Below are 26726 nucleotides of genomic sequence, written 5' to 3' on the forward strand. Positions count from 1 at the left end.
CCCATGCTTCCATTAATTATGTCAATATAATCATCAAGTTAAATAATCTAATGAAAGCTTTTCGTGGAAGTATCTCTTTAGCATGGCCTGGCACCAAGTCTTTGCATAAACTTGTGTTTAAACATGATCATTCTGCTCTTAGAATGAAACAAGGCCATTTCAGCCCATGGGTGGCATAATGGCAGCCCTGATTAGCATACCCTGCCAGACAGCCTATCATCTTTTTCTGTATGCATGCCAGCATGACATGCCCACTTTGCAGACAGGTAAGTTGGCAGTGATGCTAGCTGTGTCCTGGACACACCCTCCCACCAGCCCTGATCTCCTCTTCTGTCCATATAACTGCCACACTTGTTAGCTCTGTAGCAGGCACAGCATTAATAGAAATAGAGAAAATGCTAGCCAGGATCTGCTCCCCTCTCTTCCTTCACATCATATGAGTGGTCCCCCGAATCTGAGCAGCATCAGGAGAGAGTTGTGTTTGCAAAACCCTGACCCTCCTCCACATGTACGAGAGGGGGGACAAAAATAATTTCTAAGCAAACCTTTAGCTATATGATCACACTTTAAGTATAATTTCGCCTGATAACTATATCCTAAAATAGTTCTGGGCATATTGGAACTTTTGTTTCTTTAAGCTGGATGCTAATAAACATAGTGAATGCATTTGAATTAAATGCCCTAAATGTTTTTTCTCTCTTTAGCAAATAACATACTAGGATGTGTCTACCCATGTGTGGGCTGTGTTAGAGCGTTATACATAAAGGATAATAATATATAATAAAGCACGTCCATTTGTTTCTTAGATGAAGGTAGATCATACATGTATCAAGTACCGAAGTTTACGTACAATGATTAAAGCAATACATAATTTTGAACCAGTATGTAGTGTTTCTGTTATTTTTGTAAGGACATTATGGGCAGCCATTAGAGAGTTCAAATACACAATCCACTCTTCTTCATAGTGTTTAATCTTTCCCGCACTCTTTCATGGTGAAGATAAAAAGTTCAACTCAAGAGGTTCTGTGTCCTGATTGGCTATTGGAAGCATCCATTTTTTGTCATTGTAAATGTCCCAGAAAAGCTTGTAAAAAATCTGCTGGTTGCATCCTTCCTTTATAGCTAATCAAATTTCCAAATGGTAATCATTGTAAATTATACTTGGCAAGGTGTAAATGTATTAATTTATCAGTAATGGTATCGTAAACTAATTTGTTTAAATAAATATTCACATTTTCTTTAATGGTATTGAAGATGAAACAGTTTTACTTACAGCTATGTATTGACAGAAGCTGCCTGGCTGTATAAATTTGTTATTAGTGACACTCGGTTGGAAAAAGGTCAAAAATCCAGCATCAGTTTATTAAAAGTATCTACATTTCATATCAGGAAGGACTTTTACAGTGCAGCTCTGTATTTTACTATTTGTTTTCTTACCATTGTCTTGATCTTGTATGCATTAGTCTAGTTTACTTACATTATTAAAAGTAAATTCAGATCACAATTGACTTTTCATTTGTATAACAACGGCAGAAATATTTACCCTGACAGCCATTTCATTGTAGAAATTCATCTTCATAATAAAGTGTGCTGTCTGTGAAAGGAGAGAAAAGGGAGGCTTAAAATTCAGCGACACACAGACACGGCTCCTATTTTTACATACAAAAGATAAGAAAGTCTATACATAATACATAATACGAGTTTCACACATTGGGAGTAATATCAGACTTGGTATTGAGAAGATGGGACTGCTAATACATAATGCACTCATAACCAGGAAAAAATCTATGGCAGTCAAACTAGAAGCTAATGGAGATATATGATCATAAAATGCTCTCCGCTGAGTTTGCTAATCAATGGTGCTCTTCTGAGAATAAAATAACAAAGAAGAAATATTCACAAGTGCCGGTGACATGTAGTTTCGTATGATTTATTCACTGAGGTTTTTTTTTCTTTCTTATATCTATATTTTTTTTTACCCAAAACTCACAGAAACATAAAAGGAATTCATATTTCAAGACGTCTGGTTTAATGAAAAATTCAAAGATATGCTGTCTACAGTCGAAATCTGTCAAGGATACGGACGCGGTGATGGAGCAAAAATGTCTTCCAACCATCTGTACAAAATGTTATGTACTTAGCTGCCACCCGATTAATCCTTGGGAATTTTGTTTCATTTAATATTCATTTTAACATCATAAAATCATAAATAATTAGTGTTATTTGAATTGCCTAGCCTGATCCAAAGCAAATTGTCTGTGGAGAGCAGCAGGACTGAGTTATTTATCAACAGTCTGGGCAATTAAGAAACAGTTGGCTGCAATATGTTATTTACAAATGAACACAATGATATTGCTTCATTCTGCTCCCTCTTTCTTCATTACATCCAAAGAGGCATCATTCCTGCAGTTTAATTAAGGTGCATTTTAAATGTGGAATTAAATGTAATACTGTTCTATTGGTTACATTGAAGCAGGGGGGAACGTGAAGCCAAGAACTGCACTTTATAGCAATTTAAGTACTTGTTGAAACTTATGGACTCCGGGCTATCCAATCTTGGCTTTTTCTGTGTTTTTTGCTAAAATGATATGCTTAGATAACAACTGCCTCTGGGAGTTGCAGTCCAGCTTGAGGGACAAAGTTGCTCACTACTGAGTTAGAATAAAAATATCCAACAGTAGGATTATAAAATATCATGGCCGGAGAAGCACAAGTAAAAATGGAACTAGTGCCAGAAACGTAAAAATTACGTGGAGGAAGGCAGGAAACAGTAATGTACTATGAGAGCCGAAATAACGTAATACGGAAATGACACAAATATTGAGGAATTTATAAGAAATAACAGTATTTGAGGAGGAATATGTGTAAAAAAAAAATCATATGGAAATTACTTATGTGATTCATGTTTACTTCTAAATACCATGGTAAATAGATGCAGGATTGATGTGGATAACGCACATTCCGCATCATTTACGTCAGATGCTTAAAGGGACACTCCAGGCACCCAGACCACTTCTGCTCATTGGAGTGGTCTGGGTGCCAACTCCCACTACCCTTAACCCTGCAAGTGTAATTATTGCAGTTTTTCATAAACTGCAATATTTACATTGCAGGGTTAACTCCACCTCTAGTGGCTGTCTATTAGACAGCCACTAGAGGTCACTTCCTGGGTTCTAGCACAGGTTTCCTGTGCTAGAGTGTCGCTGGACGTCCTCACGCTGTGTGAGGACCTCCAGCGTCGCTCAAAACCCCATAGGAAAGCATTGAAATGATTTTTCAATGCTTTCCTATGGGGAGACGTAATGCGCATGCGCGGCATTTCCGCGCATGCGCATTAGGTCTCCTCGGCCGGTGAGCGAGATTAGTCTCGCCCACCGGCCGACGTAATCATTAGGAGGAGCGTCGTGGAGGCGGAGACAGCGGCGAGGGACATCGCCGCTGTCCCAGGTAAGTGACTGAAGGGGTTTTCACCCCTTCAGTAACCGGGGATTGGTGGGTGGGAGGGAGAGGGACCCTCCAGTGCCAGAAAAACGGATCGTTTTTCTGGCACTGGAGTTTCCCTTTAAAGGAACACTATAGTCACCTAAATTACTTTAGCTAAATAAAGCAGTTTTAGTGTATAGATCATTCCCCTGCAATTTCACTGCTCAATTCACTGTCATTTAGGAGTTAAATCACTTTGTTTCTGTTTATGCAGCCCTAGCCACACCTCCCCTGGCTATGATTGACAGAGCCTGCATGAAAAAAAAAACTGGTTTCACTTTCAAACAGATGTAATTTACCTTAAATAATTGTATCTCAATCTCTAAATTGAACTTTAATCTCATACAGGAGGCTCTTGCAGGGTCTAGCAAGATATTAACATAGCAGGGGATAAGAAAATCTTAATTAAACAGAACTTGCAATAAAGAAAGCCTAAATAGGGCTCTCTTTACAGGAAGTGTTTATGGAAGGCTGTGCAAGTCACATGCAGGGAGGTGTGACTAGGGTTCATAAACAAAGGGATTTAACTCCTAAATGGCAGAGGATTGAGCAGTGAGGCTGCAGGGGCATGTTCTATACACCAAAACTGCATCATTAAGCTAAAGTTGTTCAGGTGACTATAGTGTCCCTTTAATATTTCACCCTCATGCAGGATCAGGTGTTGTAATTATTATAACGTGAGATATTCTAAAAGCTCCTCACCGTGTTATCGGCAATGAGAGTTAAATGTCATGGTACACTGTATTCACAGGTCTAAGTAACCAGGATGCAAAAGTTGGCATATGGCACATAGCAAGATGGAAAGAAAATGTGGCGTATACTGCGCCCAAAATCATACGTACATAAAACTTCAGAAGGCAAATGTTGTAAACCTCGGGACAACAAAAAAAAGACAATAATGGTACAGTACAATTTGACAACGTGTAAATAATAGATTTACGTGCTGTAGGAGAACCACTCACATTTGGTAGAGCTATATTAGAGGTCAGCTGTTTTATGCATGGACGGTATAATTCCCGCATAAGGTTATATGGTGGTATAGGTGGTGCTGGTCCTCCAAGTGCATATGCAGGTATAGGTGATGAGTATGGAAGTAAAAGAGCAAAATAACTCGGATAGTGTAGTAAGTACTATAATATGAAATATAAGTAAAGTAATGTACTTACAATATTTAGAGCAAGACCTGCTCTAGTTGTCACAGCATGGGTGGTATAATCCCCACCTTGGGATGTGATGGTACCAGGTAGCAAACAGGAACCAGAATAGTAGTATGAATAAAACTATGTATTTATTATAAAAAAGCATATAAAATATAGGAACAATAAAAAGTTTCTTACAAAGTAAGATTAAAGTGTCCCATTTGACGCGTTTCGCCTTACAAAGGCTTTTTTCAAAAGTGTGGGGAGACTTTCATACTGTCCTGTATATATGTATTGAACTTGATTGAAGATCGCTACCTGGTGACTTCCATTTCCGGTTTCGCGGAGCGCACCGGAAATGATACGGCGAGATGGTGAATGAATGCCCTCGGCGAATAATTCGCCGAGGGCATTTATTCACCATCTCGCCGCATCATTCCCGAGGTTTACAACATTTACCCTGTGAAGTTTTATGTACGTATGATTTTGGGCGCAGTATACGCCACATTTTCTTTCTGTCTAATTACCACACCAGGTTTTGGGAATCCTTGTACTGTATACAGCAGCCCCCCATATATCTACCATATTATAGCGAGCGCCTATTTCTTTTATTTTTACATAGCAAGATGGTATGGAAGCATTCTTGGTTTTATAATTAAAAATCCATAAAACTAGAATAAAAACACTAATATCTTGAAAGAATTTATTAAGCATAATCAATAAAAAAAAACTGATTTCAACCTCTGTGAGCGATAAAATCTGATTCTAGCCTTACCTTACCTTAATTTTTTTTTTTTTTGCTTTTTTCTGTAAAAATTGCCCCTGAAACTAAAGCTAAGGAATTTCTATCCAACGTGTTGGGATGCAAGAAATTACTTTTCACTCGCAAGAAATAAAATGTGTCAGTATAGTTGCACACTCAAAACATACACACACACACATCCTCTCCCCTCCGCGTCCTCCCCTCACCGGTATTACTTTAGCTTCAACTTATGGACTGAACCAAAGTATATCTTAGGACCAGTTGCCACCATGTAAACTTTTACGAAGTCCATTTAACCCATTCAGATGGTTTTACTTACTATCTCTTGATCTGTTTTAATCACAGTATTTGAAAAACTGTATATGCGGTTGACTTTTCGAGATGTGCAGTAAACATTAGGACTATTTTTCACATATATTTACCACTGTCACACATACATACTCAAATCTGTATAATACTTAGGACACAAACACCTAAACTAATTCAGTATGTTGATCTGTGTTCCTATCTGCCGTGTGATTGAGGGCCAATTTGAATCTGGTGGACTTCAGGATAAGTAAGAAGTAATTTATGAGACTGATCAGAGGGTTCACTGAATGCAGGAAAGAATGATAAGTCTTGTTTACGAGGTGGCAGGTAAAGATAAACCTAAAATCAGGTTTGTGGAACGTGGATATATAGACAAAAATGTATAAATGAGGCGTTCTCCAATATTTTTTTAAAAAATGGCCATCAGGGAATGGAAGTCAACAACACCACGATTTGCATGTAAAATGGAAAGCTTTCAAGCCACTTCTACTCTGCATAGTACAGATCTCTTTAGAATAATTTCTGCCAGTCTACAGATTAAAATGTGATTAATGTTGCATTCGTCTACCAATATACAAACTGTTGTGTATTCATCTATTCAGAGATGTCCCCTCACTGGAAATCTTTAAAATCAGACTTATCTGTTCACACGCAGCCATTTGATTAATGTACAGCCACCACTGACATTTCATACTGGACATTCCACTTTCTTAACATACTACATTTTAATAAGTTTCTCTTTTAGTCTCAAGTGTCTTAGTTTGGTTGCAATTGTGAAACATCTGGAGAATCGCAGAAATATATATCGTATTCAGCAAAAAAAAAAAAAAAAATTCATTAGGAGTCTGTAATAGTTTTTAGATTTTGTATCTTTGTAATGAGGTTTATTTTATCAATCAGTGATAACTCAAGCAGAGGAGAACAAGTCAAAATAACATGGGCACCCACAAAAGATAATATATTAAAAATATAATGAACAATGTGGTTTCTGTGACAGTATCCCAAAATATAGCTAACATTACTGTTATTGGAAGTTGTATATTGCAAACTTATTTTGCAGTGCTTGACATTATAAAGATGAAAATGAGACAAAATCTTACATCCCAAATGTCCCTATTTAGGAGGGATAATACCTATTTTGCAACAAATCCCTCTGTCCTTCTTTTCTATCCTAATGTCCCTTTTTTGTTGGAGCTCCATATTGTTGGTGTGTCTAGTTGTATAAAAGAACTCCACAGAAATAATACTCACAGTAATGTCTTGAAATTACAATAAATGTGTTTAGAAATTAGTCTGCGTAAATAAGATACATTGTTCTAAAATTACATTTTAGTTCCCTAAATTTTTATTAATAAGTCACCTACAATTTTTCAGGATAGTTCTAACCCTGGTCCAACCTCTACTCACATCCTTAAAATTAAAGTGTCCCTCTTTGTCCATTTGAGAGGTATGCAAAGTGAAACAAACTATTGTACACTTTGGTAGAGACAATAGGTTGATGAAGACCCTGCTTGAACAAGATTAGATTCTAGTGGAAGTGGGTATAAAAATACAACAGGAAAATACAGGTATACTGAGAAACTAAATCTGCAGTCACTAGATTTTTACCGGACTTAGATGTATAATAAAATGTCTTAAGAGTCCACGTCCTGTAGAAACTGTGCCCTCTCGAACATCTGAAGGCTGGTACCACGTGTCAAATGTGATGGATCAGGTGATAACACTGAAGCACTATTTAATCCTATACTTAAAAAAAAAAAAAAAAATAGCCTCTACTCTAGTGATATGCATGAGAAAAGTGCATACAAGGGACGTGTGCTGCAGACTGTAGCTGCTATCTTTATCATGATGAGGGAAGTAAGCATGTAGTGCCCATGTCTACACTGTAAGCTCGTTTGAGCAGGGTCCTCATCAACTAATTAATTCTGGTACTTTTTTTTAATTGTCTCATTTATTGTTACATTTCCCCATTTTTAATATTGTAAAGTGTTGTGGTATACGTTGGCACTGTATAATTGCTGCTAATAATAAAAAATGTGTCTACAAGCTACTCACATCTGCCTTCCCTGATACAGGGCACCAGTAAAGTAAAGATCGGTAAAGTTATTAATGTTACCTGTGGCTGTCAGTGGCACTTCCTCATACCTGTGTCATTCTGGCATTAACATTAATGAAGAACGACTCTTCTCCTGACACGCGTATCATTGGTGTCACTATTGACGCAGATTGCCTCTCTTCAAATCCACATCACTCCGTCATGAAAAGTTACACTATACTATATAACTTTAAGACGTTGAGTCAAAATAAGGAAGACATCCTGTGCCAATTCAGCAACAATGCACAAGCTCATTTGGGGAATGAGGAAATTAGTTTAGATCCTACTCTAGCACCAATCACTTTATTAACTTGACTTTTCCTGATTATTTTGATCTCTGGTATCCCTGAGCTGTCTTACTGTTCTGTCTGTCTTTTGGTATCCCTCAACCCAGGCCTGTATTTGATTATGCTCATACTATTATCTCTCAGGTTACGCTTAAGATTGGCCACACTAAAGACCTGTAATATACCTCTATTTTCTCTGGACCTATGATAATATGGATTTAAAGCCGAACTCTCCCGCCGCTACAAAATTAGTATTTCATAAACATAAAATCTTCATTACATACTCATACTGAATTTGCTGGAATTTCACTGAAATTCCAACCCAATGGAAGTTATACTGAGGAAAAGTAGGGACTACGTTTGCCTCAATATATTTCCTACGCCAAAAAACACTATGCGGAGCTCACCAGTAATGGTTGCAGAGATATTAGCTGTGTCTATAAAGGATCGCACGATCTCGTAGGATCCTCCATATACCACAATGCTGTACTCTCGGGCATGTGTGAGAGTAACGCAGTGACGTTGGCTCCTGTCGGGAGGACCAGCCAGAAAAAGATGGCAGCGTCCTTGAGGGACAGGTTCAGGTAAGTAAATCACACCTTTTCCTCCCCCTGCCCGACCACTGGACCATCAGCAGCAATGTCATCTTTAGGTGTCTTTGCGAATTATGCAAAGTCCTCAGATGGTGACAGTGACTCTTTAAGGTACTGTGTGTTGGGATATCCTGTACTGTGATAGGATTTACCATTTTTAAAAAAAAATGGGTAAAAGGCATATTGTTCAATCAATTTCCATAGCAATTCAAACAGGACACTAAAAATTTTGTTAAGTTTAGTGCATGCTCACTTTGACTAGATCATCTGAGCAAGTTGCATCTAAGGCTTATTTACTAAACAGGAAACCAAATAGAAAATTGTATTGGAAAAGTTTGCAATTCCATAGATGACTAGTACATACACCATGCTTACAAACAGGATTTATTTCTTAAGTGTACTTAAACATGGAATACACGGTTTCCTGTTGTTTTTGTTTTTCTGTAAGATGCATTTTAGAGTTTGTCAGAAACAGGTCTGTAGCTGAAGTAGCCGTAACAATGTGTGAGCTGCGTGAATGTTGTCATGTGAATTCCTAGGCACTAACAATGGTATTAATTCTGTGGCATAAAAACATCTGTAATTACAAACTTTACCGGCAGATATTACAAACATGACTTGCTTATTAGTAAATGACCGTAACAAATTCCTCTTGCTGCACCCCTGGACCAACTCTTCACAAGCAGCGATGTCACCATCGCGAGTAATTGCTAAATATTTTAACTACAACAGTGTGAACTACAACTCTGAATATCTCATTTGTTACAGTGGCATGAGCAGCTTCCAAGTCACATAGAAAACATGAGTAACGAGCAGACTCTGAAGGAGTAAATGATGGAGTAAAGACAGTGGAGAAACTTGTGCTTGTTTCATACTACAAATCATGTCTATAGAAAAAGAGAAGCAAAATAGGGCTAGGAAATAGAGATTTATAATACGTCACTACTCCATACTGATTCTTCTAGACCTCTAAGCTGCCTTTCAAACTGTGGGTCATGCTGTTCTTCTGCAAACTCTTCACTCCCACAGTCTCTGTGACTCTGTCTATTCTTGGTTCTCGACTCTTATCTTTCCTAATGTTCATTCAGTGTCTCCTTTTCTAATGACACCTCTTCCCCTCATCCTCTCTTGGTTGGAGATACGCAAGGTTCTGTTATCGGTTCCCTTCTGTTTTCTCTTTATACTGCCTCTCTTGGCAGATGTATTAATTCCTTTGGATTCCAGCTGTACACTAATGGCACCAAGATATATCGCTCGTCCCCTGATATCTCCCCCGCTGTTATAGAACACATCACTGGTTAGCTCTCTCTGATTGAATGTCCTCCAACTTTCTAAAACTCGATTTCTCTAAAACTGAGCTTCTTATCTTTTTTCCTCATAATACTAATAATAATGCAAGCTCAATGTCTTGATGTTATCTTTAAAGGAGCACTAAAGGGTCAGGAACACAAACATGTATTCCTGGCCCAATAGTGAAAAACCCACCATTTGGGTGGCTTTCCTCCCCCTTAGCCCCCTTAAAAGGCATTAAAACTCACCTTATTTCCAACACCGCACGGGTCCTCTGGCGCTGGCCCCACCGCCTTGGTGACATCATCAGAATAGCAGATTTTTAGCCAATCCAATGCGGAAATTATTGGATTGGCTAAAATCGGCAAGGGGGCATGGCCAAACACCAGTTTGGCCAATCAGCGCCTTCCTCGTAGAGATGCATTGAATCAATGCATCTCTATGAGGAAAATTCAGCGTTTCCATGCAGAGCGTGGAGACGCTGAACGGCAGTGCTGCCTACTGTGCAGCCCTGAGCCACAAAGCACCTCCAGTGGCCATCTGAGGAGTGGCCACTTGGAAGTGTCCCTAGGGGCAATGTAAACACTGCCTTTTCTCTGAAAAGGCAGTGTTTGCATGAAAATGCCTGCATACAATGAGTATACTCACCAGAACAACTACATTAAGCTGTAGTTGTTCTGGTGACTATAGTGTCACTTTAATTCTCGCCTCACATGTACACCTCACGTCTGTTGCCAAATAATGCTGACTCCACCTAAAAAACATTGCGCACATTCGCCCCTTCCTTATGCAAGTTTCTACTAAAAAGTTTGTTCAGGCCCTTGTAATTTCTCACATTTATTTTCTTTAATTCTCTCCTAATTAGTCTCCCCAGAAACCGTACTGCCTTGCTACAGTCTGTAATGAATGCTGCTGCCAGGCTGATTTTTCCCTCCCGTCACTCCTCTCATAACTCACCCCTCTGTCAATCCTTACATTGGCTCCCTGTACTCTGTAGGATTCAATTAAAAATACAAACCCTTACCTATAAAGCTCTAAACAACTCTACTCCCCAGTACATTTCTTCACTAATTCGTAGATACGCCCATTATCAGTCTCTCTGCTTGGCTGGTGACCTTCTCCTCCCTGATGCTCTTACACCTACTCACGCTTGGAAGACTTTTCGGGTGCTGCTTATCTTCTCTGGAAAAGCCTGCCTACTGCCATCATCCCTTCTCTTGAATCATTTAAGAAGTCCCTCAAAACCCATCTCTACAGAGTAGCATATGGCCTCCTCTTTCTTAAAGGGCCACACCCCACTCTCACCTTTCAATTCTTCTACCATCTGCCCTGTTGCTTGGTTGCTATCCCCAAAGTTGCCCTTTCTATTGTGGTTTTTATATCTAGATTATAAATTCTTTCAAGCAGGGTCCTCATTGTTCCTGTAACATTTTGTAATTGTATCATTTACTGTTAAATGTCTCCCTTTATAATATTGTAAAGCACTGCAGAATTTATTGGCGCTATATAAATAAGGAAAATAATGATAATAATTTATTATATTACAAACTGCAACTTCTACCTATAGCAATTACAGGAAGTGAGCTGATTGGAGCTTATTTGTATGCATACTGCATTTTCTATCTATTTCAAATAAATGCAAGAAAGGGGGCAGAGTGAGTAGAAAACCCATTGTGTTACAAACTGCATTTGCTACATGAAGTTCACAACAAGCACAGAACAAGACCAAGGTCAGAAGAACACTCAACCCATGACAAATGCCAAAAACAGGTAGAACAAGGTGTTTAAACCCGCAGATGTTTTTTTGTTGTTGTTTTTTTTAGTAAAATAATGCAGCTACTAGTTTTCACAAGTGACAAGTGTGAAAAGAGAACAATGTACAATTAAAATGATTGCCCCTTAAACAGTGATCAGGAGGGCGTTTTAGAAGAATAACAACCGGCAAGGGTATCAGGGAAGCGGCAGCCATTGGATTATAAAAAAGGACACCAAAAAAAACATATTTTAGCTATGAAGCAATAGAAAAAAATAATTATACTGTAGATAATATATAATCTGTGTGCAATGCACTTTAACAAAACAAAAGAGAAAGGTTGCTGTATTTTAGATAAGTAGCAGACAAAGTGGCAGAAGCATCAGGTATTGGGAAAGAAAGCCATCAAAAAGGCAGCGGGGTTCATGGCCCATACAAGTGACCTACACAATTTAACATGACCTCAGACCATGAGACAATGAGCTGATGTGAAGAAATGTCGGCATCGTTGACCAATATTCCTAACTTAACAAAATAAAGGGAAATCCATCAGAGGAGTGTACAAACATCGCTAGTTAGGCACATATGGGTGCTGGATCTGATGAGCTTTTATTTTCCGCATCAGTGCAACTTTTATTTCACAATTTTGTAGATGATCATTAGGGTGATTTATTAGCAAGTAATCATAGGCATTTTGTGCATATGCTTTACCTTGTTTGCTGGCAACAGTTACCTCTCAAGCTATTAGCAGCGGAAAATGTTTAAAGTGACCTACAATGTCTTATTTATTTATTTATTTTCTTTAATAACAGAAATTAAGCAAATGCTGGAAAAAAAAAAGTAAATAAATCCTATGAAAGAAAAGACTTGCTACCTGGTTTAAAGACATTTGTTTTTTCTTTTCTTTTATTTTTTTCAATTTTTTTTCAGTTTGCTTTAGAAATGGGATCTAAGATACATAAAAGTTTAGGTGGGCAAAAGTCGGACCCCATACTAAAATTACAACTCCAATAATGTGTGATTCATTTAAGGGAAAGTGCGAGATAATGATTACGCAATACATTCCTGAGCTATTTGGGGTTTACGGACTATTCAGATATCGCAGAATAGTAAATTTAGTGAACGACCTTCATAATCATGCCTATCAGTATCCAGCGTGACTTAGTATCGATTTCCCACTGCAAATTCATAGTATGATGAATAATCCTGAAACTTCGAAAGTGTCAGTCAGTGTGTTTTTAAATGCACCCAAATTATTTACTTGGCATAATCTGAATGACCTATTCTTTGACTATAAGATGAAGTCAGTGATCCATTCCCATATCCCTCATTCAATCACTTGGAACCCAATACAATGGCATGGGAACTAGATTTGGGATCCAGTGATGTAAAATCGTCAAAAGAGAGATCTCCATAAAAACACACTGCATATAAGGTTACCAATAACAATATATATTTATAAGAAGCTAACAAAATATAACTGAGATGTGGCAAAAGATGGGCACAGGTTTAATATCATCATCACCTTGACTTTGCTTCTGAAATATTTCCTTGCCAGGTATCCCCGCCACCACTTTTGGATCACAGTCATCATTCTGTGCAGGTACCTGCAGGTGTTTAGAATAATAAATTTACCAATTTTGAACAATGTACATGCAAAGTGTAAGCCAAATAATAGACAGTTAGTTTACGAAACTGTTGTTAAAGGGACACTAAAAGCACCCAGACCATTTCATCTTATTGTAGTGTTCTGGGTGCTGTCTCCATGTGTCCATTGAAACCAGTGTCCCTGTGTTTAATGTAAAACATTGCAGTTTTAGAGAACGTGCAATGTTTACATTGCAGGGTTAAGACTGTCTGTTACAACACTACTAGAGGCACTTTTAACAGAGTTTAACTTCTCCAAATCCTCCATAAAAAAACATTGATTCAACTGAACATTGAGACTGAGAGAGCACAGAGCAACCTCGACACTGGAAAGAGGTGAGTGTTTAAAGTGTTTTTTTTTATCTCTTTAACTGTTGCAGTGATGGGGAGTGGAGGGAAGCAGTTTTGTTAAGACCTACTTGGCTAAAGGATTAAGTAAATAGTAATGACATTTGTTGTCATTATGGATATTTAACCCCTTAAGGACCAAACTTCTGGAATAAAAGGGAATCATGACATGTCACACGTCATGTGTCCTTAAGGGGTTAAATTTAAGAATGTCCACATAATGTGTGCTAGTATAGGGTGGGGCAAAATTCAGAGTAGGGTTTAACCCCTTAACACCGCAGCCAAATGTACAAGTTGTGAACGAAACAAAACGTAAACAAAACCTGGCATTTGCGCTATATGTCTGTCCAACCGTAATTCACCTCTTTCATATTAAATGCACCCCCCCCTTATTATATATCATTTTATTCAGGGGAAACAGGGCTTTCATTTAATATCAAATATTTAGCTATGAAACATAATTTAATATGAAAAAAATGGGACAAAATAAGATTTTTTTTTTTTTTTTTCGTTCTACATGACATTTTAACTGTCAATGTCATAATACTGTTTGCTTTTACTGCAATAAAATACACATATTTGTATTCAGCAAAGTCTCACGTGTAAAACAGTACCCCCTATGTACAGGTTTTATGGTGTTTTGGGAAGTTACAGGGTCAAATATAGCGTGTTACATTTGAAATTGAAATTCGCCAGATTGGTTACGTTGCCTTTGAGACTGTATAGTAGCCCAGGAAATAAATTTACACCCATAATGGCATACCATTTGCAATAGTAGACGACCCAAGGTATTGCAAATAAGCGATGTCCAGTCTTTTTTAGTAGCCATTTGGTCACAAACACTGGCCAAAGTTAGCGTTCGTATTTGTTTGTGTGTGAAAAATGCAAAAAACGCCAATTTTGGCCAGTGTTTGTGACTAAGTGGCAACTAAAAAAGACTGGACATACCCCATTTGCAATACCTTTGGTTGTCTACTATTGCAAATGGTATGCCATCATAGGGGTAATTTTCATTCTTGGGCTACCATAGGGTCATAAAGGCAACGTAAGCAATCTGGCGAATTTTAATGTGAAAAAAATTAAACACAAGCCTTATATTTGACGCTGTAATTTTTGAAAACACCATAAAACCTGTACATGAGGGGTACTGTTGTACTCAGGAGACTTCGCTGAACACAAATATTTGTGTTTCAAAACAGTAAAAAGTATTGCAGCAATAATATCGTCCCTGTAAGTGCTGTTTGTGCGTGAAAAATGCAAAAAACGTCACTTTTTCTGGCGATATCATGGTTGTAATACATTTTACTGTTTTGAAACACTAATATTTGTGTTCAGCGAAGTCTCCTGAGTAAAACAGTACCCCCCATGTACAGGTTTTATGGTGTCTTGGAAAGTTATAGGGTTAAATATAGTGCTAGCAAATTAAATTCCCTATACTTTCGGCATGGGTGGTCAGGCAGGTCCCGCTAATTGTAATTAATTAGGATACCCAATTATGTAAAATTATTACATAAATATATGTGTAGAATTAATATATGTATATATATACATATGTGTATATATACGTATAGATATATATATTTTTTTTTTATATTTTTATTTATATATAGGTATATATATATATATATTTCGTATATATTTATGTATATAGATATATATATTATTTCGTTCTACGTGTATTTTGATATAAATATATATATATTAATATCACAATACAGTTAGAACGAAATAAAACACATCTATATATTTTTTAATATTTTATTTTTAATTATTTATTTTATTTTATTTTTTTACGTATTTACATATTTATTTTTTTTATATTATTTATAAATATATATATAACAATAATTATATATATATTTAATCAGTATCAGTCTACGTGTAATTTGATATTAATATATATATATAATTATATATATATTAATATTAAAATACACCTAGACGGTGTATGTGTGTGTATGTATATGTGTATATATATACTTAGATCATATATATATAATATATATATATATGATCTAAGTATAAATTTTTTTTTTTACACTTTTAACATTATTTTTATTTTATTTTCAGCCAGCAGGGGGACCAACTGTCATTACAGTTAGTCCCCCTGCTGGCATTGCTGGAGCCAGCTATACCGGCCATGTGATTGTGAGGTCCTCGCAAGGACCTCACTCTCACATGACCGGGAGACACCGGAGGAGGAAGATGTGCCGCGGGGGGGCTCCCTGGGAGTCCCCCCAACCGCGATCGCCGGCGTGGGACCGCCGGCGACCGGGTAAGTTACTAAAAACCGGAGGGCGTACTATTACGTCCGGCGGCGTTTAGAGCCGCTTTTAAAAGGACGTAATAGTACGCCCTCCGGACTTAAGGGGTTAAGGAGTAAATAAATATTTTTTATTATTAAACCAAGTTCAATGATATTACATACAGTGAATACTTAAAAGGAACACAAACACCCTATAGTGTTAAAATCACCGTTTAGGCTGGCTTGCCCCCACCCTGGTTACCCCTCTTGGAAGGGGTTAAAACTAACCTTATTTCCAGCGACACGTGGGTCCGTCTGCACTAGCCCTGCCCCTTATCCGCCTCCTTGGTGACATCATCAAAATTTACGATTTTTAACCAATCCAATGCTTTCCCATAGGCAAGGAGGCGGGATGAAGGCGGGGCCAAACACCGGCTAGGCCAATCAGTACCTCCTCATGGAGATGCATTGAATCAATGCATCTCTATGAGGAAAAGTCAGTGTCTCCATACAGAGCACACTGTGCAGCACTGCCCCAGGAAGCACCTCCTGTGGATATCTGAGGAGTGGCCACTGGAGGTGTCCCTAGGGGGCAATCTAAACACTGCCTTTTTTTTTTTTTTTTTTTTAATTCTTTATTTTTGTAGTGCACGTAAATAAGACAGGTAAGCTTGAGGTGCCCCAAAAGCAATCCTCAGGAGATTCCCACGCTTAACATGCGGGGTATACGATTAACTGGCACACTTTTATATTTTATCAGGCTTAACTTAACGTTAAATCATCAGTTAAATGTAAGTATATCATGCAAACAGGTTTGGTTCATGCGTGAGTTAGATTAAAGGCAATATAGATAGTACAGGTAGTGTAGTATAACACTAGTGACAACATTCAGCTAATACATGTGTACCTGTTGATGTTAGTACTTGCACATTTTTATATTATCGGTTAATTCACATAGATTTATACAATGGCAAACAAGCTAGGTACATTTATCTAACTGCAAATCATTCGTCATGGCTAAGACTTTGCTATTTGTTAGATAAATAGAAAACAAGCTTTGGCGTAGTTGAGATTTTGCACATTTTAGTAAAACATTCGAGTGGAGCATGCAACTGGTCTATCTCCGGCTGCTTAATCATGTGCCTGCTGAGTGCTGCTTAGGCAAAGGAGATAATTAGTAAAAAAATAAAAAATAAAAATAATGATACAAAAAATAAAAATGTAGTAAGCAGATCAAACTTGTGTATATCTAGTGTGGATCGCGATAATACAGTAAAGTCCCTCTTTGGCCGGGTTTCAGTGCGGCCCCATGTGACCTATTCGGTCTCCCGGTCACGGAACTCCGCTTTCGGCGCCCTCTTGCTGGCTCACCCGATGCCTCTTTGGGGCTGTGCTGTTCCCTGCTGTGGGTGTCCGTGAATCCCCCGCTGGTTGCGGTAAGTGGTCGGGAGTGGGTGGGGACGGTTGGTGCCTTGGTGCCCTCGTGGGGTCGTCCCTGTTGCTGCGGGTGTCCGGAGAGGGCTGAAGCTGGATTCCTGCGGTGGTCTTCGCATTATTGCTCGGCGTGGGTGAGATACACACCTACCACTCCGCCGCCGTTTTTTGGCTTTATGTCCCGCTGGTGCAGCTTTCCGTTGCTGAGGGTCAGGTGGTGGCTGTCGAGGTGGGTGGCTTGAGCTGGGTGGGCGAGTGTCGCTTTGCTGTAGTAGGTGCTCGAGTTTAAGCCAAAAGTCCATGAATATGCGGTCCAGGTTGGATCCGGGGACGAGTTGGGCCTCGTGGTTGCTTGGGTGCCGCATGGTCTCCGCCATTTTTGGTGGGCCTCTCTGCTCTCCGGTCAGTCTCTCCGCCATTAGCTCTTTGTAGGGGGGGACCCCATGAGGTGGACCGGGATCACCCCCACCGGTCCAAAGGGGGGGGTTGCGGGGTGCCCGTTTATGGCTTTTAGTCTCCGGATGGCTCCAGGTTGGGAGGTCGGCCGCCTCTCCTACCCGGCACATGCCGGGCCGCATGCCTTCGCGGGTGAAATCTGCTGTCCAGTGTCCGCTCATGGGCCGCTTTACCGGTTCACCGTGTGGACTTGGAGGTGGTAAGTCGCTTGGGGTTTCATGTGTTGATTTAAAGAGTGCCTTTTTAGCCATTTTTCCCATTTTCGTAGGGAGCTCTAGTGAGGCACGTCTTCCCTCCATGGCAGTCAGGCCCCGTCCCCCCAACACTGCCTTTTCTATGAAAAGACAGTGCTTACAGCAAAAGGCCTGCAGGGAATGATTATACTCACAAGAAAAACTACATTAAGCTGTAGTTGTTCTGGTGACTTTAGTGTCCCTTTGACATATTGAGAATTGTTTGACTAAGTACGGAAGATGACATCTTTTAAATGAGCTCCATTTGCCGTCTCACAAAGTCGGGCTATTTTGATTGCATTGTTCACAGTTAAAAGTTAATGTTTGAGGTTCTAGTGCTCAAATTTTTGGCCAATAACTTCCTGGGAGGCCACCACGCACCAGACGGTGATTTTGATAGGGTGTAATTGGCGCTGATGAATTGTCTTTGGATTTTGCGTACCCCAGAAATGACAGTTATGCTTACTGATGAAGCCATTTCAATGAAAATGAGCTTTATCAGACATGATGAATGGATGAATAAACAAATTGTTTTTTCTTGCTAATTCTTTGTTCCATCATGAAATTACCTATGAATATGTACCTGCAATACAAAATGTAACAACTAAAAAACATGGTTTTTACCTGTCAAACCCTACTCTGAATTTTGGCCCACCCTGTATAAGATCGGAAATATAGTTGAGAAACCTCTGATGTTCCACGGTTAGCAATAAATAGCATGGACCGTCACTGGTCTGAGTCAAGTCAGATAAATAGGAATCCTACCTCAGATAGGCTCGTACTCGCCATCCTCTGAATGCACTCTGAAGGATCACTGCCGCCTTGTATTCCTTTAATCTGTTGTCTTCAGCATCCCTGTAAATACAGCAATTGTAATGCATTTGCTAAAAGTAATGAATGTATATTTAATCCTCATGTTTTATTTTGCGACTCATTTAATAAAGTACACAATTCTTTAAAACACACTTCACACAGTGAAAATTCTCTTCTAAAAAAAAAAAAAAAAAAAACCATGCTGACAGATTAAAAGCAATGCAACACAATATTTTACAATTTACTATTTCTGTTATTGTTCAGAAATAGGTTAGAGTGCTTCTAAATGTAATGGTTTAAATATTTAGTAAATAAACCTCTTGGAAGAAGACAATAAGACAAAACATTTTAACATACTTTCAGGGGATAAAACTGTATTATTCACGAAAGTGAGGATTCAAAATAAATTTTAAAGTGAATTTCGAATGTAAGGTCAAAACGAATTGAAAAGATCCTCTAACTCAGCGATGATTCCAATTATGCTGCTTTGGCCTTAACGACGAGTGACGGACGAGGTCCGTCACTCAGGGGAAAGCGTTAATGACGAGTGACGGACCTCGTCCGTCACGCGTTAAAATTAACCCCCGATCGCCGCAGTACCGGCGATCGCGGGGTTAACGCTGTTGCTGGGTGCCTCCGAGTCAGGGGCAGCAAATCCCCAGGGCCAGATTAAGAGCCCAGAGGGCCTGGAGCTGACAATTATGATGGGCCTAATTACAGAATCTTATCGACCAAAAACACTAAAACATACCTCCCAAGCGTCATGTATCTGATGGAGATGGCGTTGGAGGGAAACTCAAAGGATGCGGCTATATGAAAACACATACTCTATGCTAATCTCTCTCTAATTTATGCTTTCATCTTTCAAGTAAATCCAGAACCCCTAACAGCAGTGTCCAGTGAAGCAGGAAGTCAATGGGAAGGGTAAAAGGGTGTGCCACTGACGCAAATCACGTGACCAGACCTGCCAAAAGGGGTGAACATGCCCAGCCTGGCATGAATGCTGTCCAACTAAGGGCATACTATGCAGGCAGCACCCAGAGCTTGACATAAATGCATCAAATGATGCGCCTACCCCACACTTTCTAAGGCCTGTCCCCTAGCACTCACATGTCCACTTGTCTCCTTATCATCTTACTAGCAGGCAGACGTTCCTGGTATATAGTCTGGGACAGAGTAAAGGTGTATATAGTGAGTGTAGAAGAAAGAGGACATGTCACAGTGTTAGAGAAACCAAAGTCTGCATTACCTAATTACCTAATTTTGTTGTCAGCCAGTCCACACAAGTTTTGTTGCCATACATCCCTCTTAAACAAACTTAAAGGGACACTATAGTCACCAGAACAACTACAGATTATTGTATTTGTTCTGGTAAGTAGAATCATTCCATTTAGGCTTTTTGCAGTAAACAATGTATTTTCAGAGAAAATAACTCCACTGGCCACTCCTTAGATGGCGGCTAGAGGTGCTTCCTGGGGCAGTACTTCCTAGTGTGCAGCACTGCCATTCAGTGTCTCCACCCTCTGCATGCAGACACTGAACTTTCCTCATAGAGATGCATTGATTCAATTTATCTTTATGAGGAGATGCTGATTGGCCAGGGCTATGTTTGACTTGTGCTGGCTCTGCCCCTGATCTGCCTAGTTGACAGTCTCAGCCAATCCTACAGGGAAGCATTGCAATTTGCTCAGACCACCACTTCTGATGATGTCAGCAGACAGAGTCAGTTCAGAGGCAGAGCCAGCAGCTGCAGACTACAGAATACAAGTAAGATTTTACTATATTTAGGGAGGCAAGAAGGGGCCAGGGGGGCTAGATGGTGTTTTTTACATTATAGGGTCTGAAATACATGATTGTGTTCCTGACCCTATAGTGTTCCTTTAACCCCTTAAGGACCAAACTTCTGGAATAAAAGGGAATCATGACATGTCACACATGTCATGTGTCCTTAAGGGGTTAAGCAAGAGTATGTGAAGAGTAGTTAGGGTTTCCACCTTTCTTGGAAAAACAATACCAGCCTTAATCATTTGTATTATTAATTAGTTATGCGTGACATCACATGATGTAAATCACAAGGAGTGACATAAGAGAATATTCTGTAAAATCACCAACAAACTACTCACAGTTTGATTCTGCTGTATAGAGGAATTGCTCCCAGTGTCTCCCTGTCTCCCAGTCTTGCAAGTCACCCATTGTCTCAGTGTCCCTATGTATCACAGTGTCAGTGTCCCCATGTAGCCCAGTCCCCTAGTCTCCCAGTGTCTGTGTCCCCATTTCTCCCATTGTCCCCATGTCTCAGTGTGTCACTAGGATACTAGGGGACACAGTGAGACATGGGGACACAGTCACCTGGGGACACAAAGACCTGGGGACACATGGGGGCACATGTGAATACAGACATGGGGACAGAGACATGGGGACACAGAGACATGGGGACACTGAAACATTTGGGGAAATTAAGACACTATGGACACTGAGAGACGTGGGAGACTAGGGGTTACTGAGACACTATGGACACTGGCTAGGAGACAGACACTAGGGGACACTAGGAGACATGGGGACACTTGTGGACATAGACATGGGAGACATGGGGACAGTGGAAGACATGTGGACACTGAGAGACATGGGGACACAGACACTGGGAGACTTGTGGACACTGGGAGACATGGGGACACTGGCTGGGAGACATGGGGACACTGGGAGACATAGGGACTCTGAGTCAATAGGGACACAGAGATATGGGGACACAGACACTGGGAGACTAGGGGGAACTGAGAGCCATGGGGACACTGGCTGGGGGACATGGAGACACTGTGTCCCTAGAATATCTGTGTCCCAATGTCTCAGCTTCTCCCAATGTCCCTATGTCTCACACTGTCCCCATGTGTCTCAGCGTCCCCATGTCTCACAGTGCCCCCTAGTGTCTCAGTGTCACCATGTTTTCCAGTGTCCCCAAGTATCTCAGTGTCCCCAGGTCTCCCAGTGTCCCCTAGTGTATGTGTCCCCATGTGTCCTCTAGTGTCTCAGTGTCCCCATGTCTCCCTGCAGCCTTTCACCCTATCCCTCACTTACCTGAGCTGTAAAGCTGCTGCCTGGACTCTCTGTGCTGTGTAGCTGCTCCCCCACGGATCAGTGAGTAGTAGAGAGAGGCAGGGATATGCTGTAACTTCCTATCCCTGCCTCTCTCCACACACAGTGACCCCTACTGGCCGGTGCTGGTATTGCAGAGTAATGTCCGTTTATACTAAGAAAATGACCTGCATTTGTATTGCCGGTATTACTGCAATACCGGCTGTGCCAGGCAGCCTCAAATACTGGCTGTGCCATTCAAATACCAGCCAGGTGGCAAACCTAAGAGTAGTGTGTAAAAAAAAAAAAAAAATTTTTTTATTTTTTTTTAAATGGGCCTATTCCATGGGCCTGGGCCTGGAGCTGCAGCTCCATCAGCCCCTATGTTAATCCGGCCCTGCAAATCCCGATATCCCAGCCCATGTGATCGCTGTGACAGCCAGTCACAGCGGTCACAATACTGCTGGGATATCTGATCCGCCTCCCTCCACCTCGTGTGGGTTTGTGAAGTGGAGAGAGACGGATCGGTGCTACATTGTGTCCCAGAAGAATAGCTAAGTTTAAAAAAAGTCCCTAATCCCTTTCTCCTTTATTAAAAAAAAAAATAACCCTTTCCCTGCTGCTTGATCACTGCTAGCAGTGATCAATATACAGGTCACAGTACTTTACTTTACTGACTGACACTGCCTCAGAGAGTGAAGCAGGGAGTGACGCAGGGGACGCAGGGGACAGGGACTATGTGACAGATACTGCAGGACCATCAGGGGAAATCGACGATTCCCCTAATGCTGAACATGGCGCAGATGACTGGGTACCCCCTAATAATTTTTTCCCAGTGTTTACAGCCAATCCTGGCATACAGGCTGACCTAGTGTGCTGGATGTTATGCAGCTGTTCTTGGGGGATGAGATTTTTGGGGAGATAGTCACCCAGACTAATCTCTATGCAGAGCAATATCTGGCATGCAATCCAGACTCTCTTATCTCCAGGAAAGAGAGATGGAACCCAACCAGTGTGCCAGAATTTAAACAATTCTGGGCACTGACCATGTTAATGGGGCTAATTAAAAAGCCCACAATTAGGATGTATTGGTCTAAACATCCTATTTGCAATACCCCCATTTTTGCCGAGACAATGACGCGGGAAAAGATATGAAGACATACTAAGATTTATGCACTTTAGTGATAATAACAAGTGCCCCCCAAAAGGTGATCCGCAGTATGATCTTCTTTACAAAATACGCCCTTTAATTGCCCACTTTAACAGTAAATTTGCCACTATATATACCCCCAATAAAAACATTTCCATTGACGAGTCCCTAATGAAGTTTAAGGGAAGACTGGGGTTTAGACAATATATCCCATCCAAAAGATCCCGATATGGGATAAAATTTTATAAACTATGTGAAAGTGGCAGTGGCTACGTATACACCTTCCGTGTATACAAAGGAAGGGATAGCCACCTTGATCCACCAGGTTGCCCAGATATAGTAGGGAAAAGTGGGAAAATTGTCTGGGACTTAATAATGCCACTACTTAATAAAGGTTATCATCTATACATCGATAACTTTTATAATAGCATCCCACTGTTAAAAATGTTGTACTGCTTCGAGACCGTGGCCTGTGGCACTATTCGGAAGAGTCGCACAGGTTTCCCAAAGGCTCTAGCGAACAAAAAAATGAAAAGGGGGGAAACAGCAGCTCTCTGCCAGAATGAACTGCTGGCACTCAAGTACAGGGATAAAAAGGATGTTTTCATCTTAACCACCATCCATGGTGAAAACACTAGGAGGGTCGCAGTTCGTGGCAGAGACGAATGTAAACGGGTGCCAGTCTGCATAAGGCAATATAATCGGCATATGGGGGGCGTTGACCTGTCCGATCAACTGTTGCAGCCGTATTTGATCATGAGAAAGACCAGGGCATGGTATAAAAAAGTGGGCATATACCTGATGCAGATGGCAATCCACAATGCCTTTGTCATTTTTAAAAAGGCAAATGCTGGGCTGAAAAGCCCTTTTCTTTCTTTCCAGTTTGAGCTAATTTCTAAGCTGCTAGAATGCCACACAAGGAGACCATCAGTGGAGCCTAGCAGAAGAATGGAGGAAGGTCACTTCTGCTTTAAGATTCCACCAACCCCATAAAAACAAAACCCCCAGAAAAGGTGCAGGGTGTGTTACAAGAGGGGCGTAAGAGTTGAGACCAGCTATTATTGCCCTGATTGCCCCTCTCAGCCCGGTTATGTATTGGCCATTGTTTTAAAAATTTTCACACCCAGGCCGAATAAGTAGACCAGTTTTGGGGTGTGATTTTTAGTCATCTGTCTGATTGGTTACCGAATCTTGGCTTTGTCTACCATTTATCCTGTCTTCTCTGATCCTTGACCTCGGCTTGTCCTATCGTTGATCCGTTTCTCTTTACTCCTTTGACCTCGGCTAGTACCTTGACAATTCTCTGCTTGTATAGCCTGGCCATTCTAAGGACCGGTATTACAAGTTTCTCTCTCTGTGTTCTCTCTCTTTGTGGTCTGTCTGTGTTTTGGTTTCGGAATCCATGACAGCTTTGCCCGGGACGCAGATGACTGGGTACTACCCCCGGATAAGTTTACCCCAACTTTTCCCCCTTTTCACAGCAAATAGTAAGCACTTGTTCATAATTTGAATTGATGAGCTGCTTATACTTAAAAATATATGTGGCCTTCGAGAGGTAATTTGCAGTCCTGAGCTGCTAAAATGAGACTTGGGCCCAGCATCCACTTTCGAAAAATATGGAAGTGGTGTGTCCAAGATGCTTGGAAATTGCACATAGACCCAGCGTCAAAATTCAAAGTTTGGTAAAAACTCATATGACTTGGTCTCCAATGTGGCCCTTCAACATCCACATAACCATGAAAAAGGTACACATGTTGGTATCGTTGCACTAAGATGACATAGCTGAGCAACATATTAGGTGTTATACTGCCATAGCACACATAAGGATAGCAAAATATACAGTAACATCTCCAAGTGTGTGTCAAAAAGGCAGACAAAAATGCTAATTGCAACGAGACTTGGTACACACAAACAAAAAAAATGATCCTACACTAAGGTTTAGAATATACCTTTTGAAATACCCTGGGGTGTCTACTTTAAAAAATGGTAGGCCTTTGTGGGGTAGTTTGAATTTAAAACCTGCTAAGATGCTTGGAATTTGCACATAGGCCCAGCGTCAAAATTCAAAGTTTGGTAAAAACTGATATGGCTTGGTCTCCTATATGGCACTGTAGCTTCACGAAATAGGGCCAAAGACATACAATGGGGGTGTCATTTTACTCAGAAGACTTAGCTGAGCATAATTTGGGGGGTTTGAACTTAGTGGCACATGTGAAATATACAAAATGCCCAGCACAAATGCAATCCATATGTAAAAAACACACAAAAAATATTTTTTACCACCTACTTTGGCATCTATTGGTGAAAAAATGTGGGCATGTTAAGGCACAATATGCACCTTATGAGATACCCTGGAGTGTCTACTTTTACAAATGTTATGCCTTTGTGGGTTTTTTTTTTTTCAACAGTCAAACTGTTCTAATACCCCAAATGGAAGCATAGGCTCATTAAATCCGTCTCTCAAAATTCTACTGTGAATACTGAAAAGGACAGGTCTCCTATATGGCACTGTAGCTTCACGAAATAGTGCCAAAGACATACAATGGGGGTGTCATTTTACTCAGCAGATGTAACTGAACACAAAATAAAACTTTGTACAGGAATAGCACACACCAACTTTACAAAATACACATGAGAAGTTCTTTGTTATAAGTTTGTGTGCCAAAACCCCCAAAAACACAATTTTACTCCAATATTTAGCAGAGGTTGGCGGTGAAATGGCTACGTAGAAAGTGTCAAAACAACCTTAGGTAAATAGCCTGTGATGTCTACTTTATATAAATATATACCGTATTTATCGGCGTATAACACGCACTTTTTTCCCCTGAAAATAGGGGGGAAATCGTGGGTGCGTGTTATACGCCGATATACCATAATTACTTACCTGTCCTGAAGCGTGGGCCGGCTTCACAGCGCGCACCGCGGTACAGGAACTTTAATTTCAGGTTCCGGTTTCCGGCGGGACTGAAAGGAAGTGTGCACAATAGTGTGCACACTTCCTTTCAGTCCCGCCGGAAACCGGAACCTTAAATTAAAGTTCCTGTACCGCGGTGCGCGCTGTGAAGCCGGCCCACGCTTCAGGACAGGTAAGTAATTATGGGAGGGGAGGAAAGTACACTATGGGAGGGAAGGGGAGGGGGAGGAAAGTACACTATGGGAGGGGAGGGGGAGGAAAGTACTCTATGGGAGGGGAGGGGGGGGAGTACACTATGGGAGGGGAGGGGGGGGAAATACTATGTGAGGGGAGGGGGGGGAATACTATGGGAGGGGAGGGGGGAAATACTATGGGAGGGGAGGGGGGGAGAATACTATGAGGGGAGGGGGGGAGAATACTATGGGAGGGGAGGGGGGAGAATACTATGGGAGGGGGGGAGAATACTATGGGAGGGGGGGAATACTATGGGGGGGGAGAATACTATGGAAAGGGGGGGGAGAATACTATGGAAAGGGGGGGGGGACACTATGGGATGAGGGGGGAACACTATGGGATGAGGGGGGAATACTATGGGATGAGGGGGGGGGAATACTATGTGAGGGGGGGAAATTTCCTGGAATTTCTTTCTAAAAATGAGGTGCGTGTTATACGCCGGTGCGTGTCATACGCCGATAAATACGGTAC

General features: G+C 40.6%; 1 protein-coding gene across 1 annotated transcript in view; it reads right to left on the reverse strand.

Moving 5' to 3' along the window:
- SPATA17 (spermatogenesis associated 17) overlaps positions 1-26726 on the reverse strand; it is a 188983-nt gene that overhangs the window by 154324 nt on the left and 7933 nt on the right. Inside the window, exons 2-4 of the mRNA XM_063441437.1 lie at positions 18841-18930; positions 13238-13319; positions 1544-1594 (exon numbers count right to left, since the gene is read on the reverse strand). Of these exons, the coding sequence (XP_063297507.1) occupies positions 1544-1594; positions 13238-13319; positions 18841-18930 (223 nt within the window). The remainder of the gene's footprint in view (positions 1-1543; positions 1595-13237; positions 13320-18840; positions 18931-26726) is intronic.

Source organism: Pelobates fuscus, chromosome 2, assembly GCF_036172605.1.
Source record: "Pelobates fuscus isolate aPelFus1 chromosome 2, aPelFus1.pri, whole genome shotgun sequence".
Lineage (NCBI taxonomy): Eukaryota > Metazoa > Chordata > Amphibia > Anura > Pelobatidae > Pelobates > Pelobates fuscus.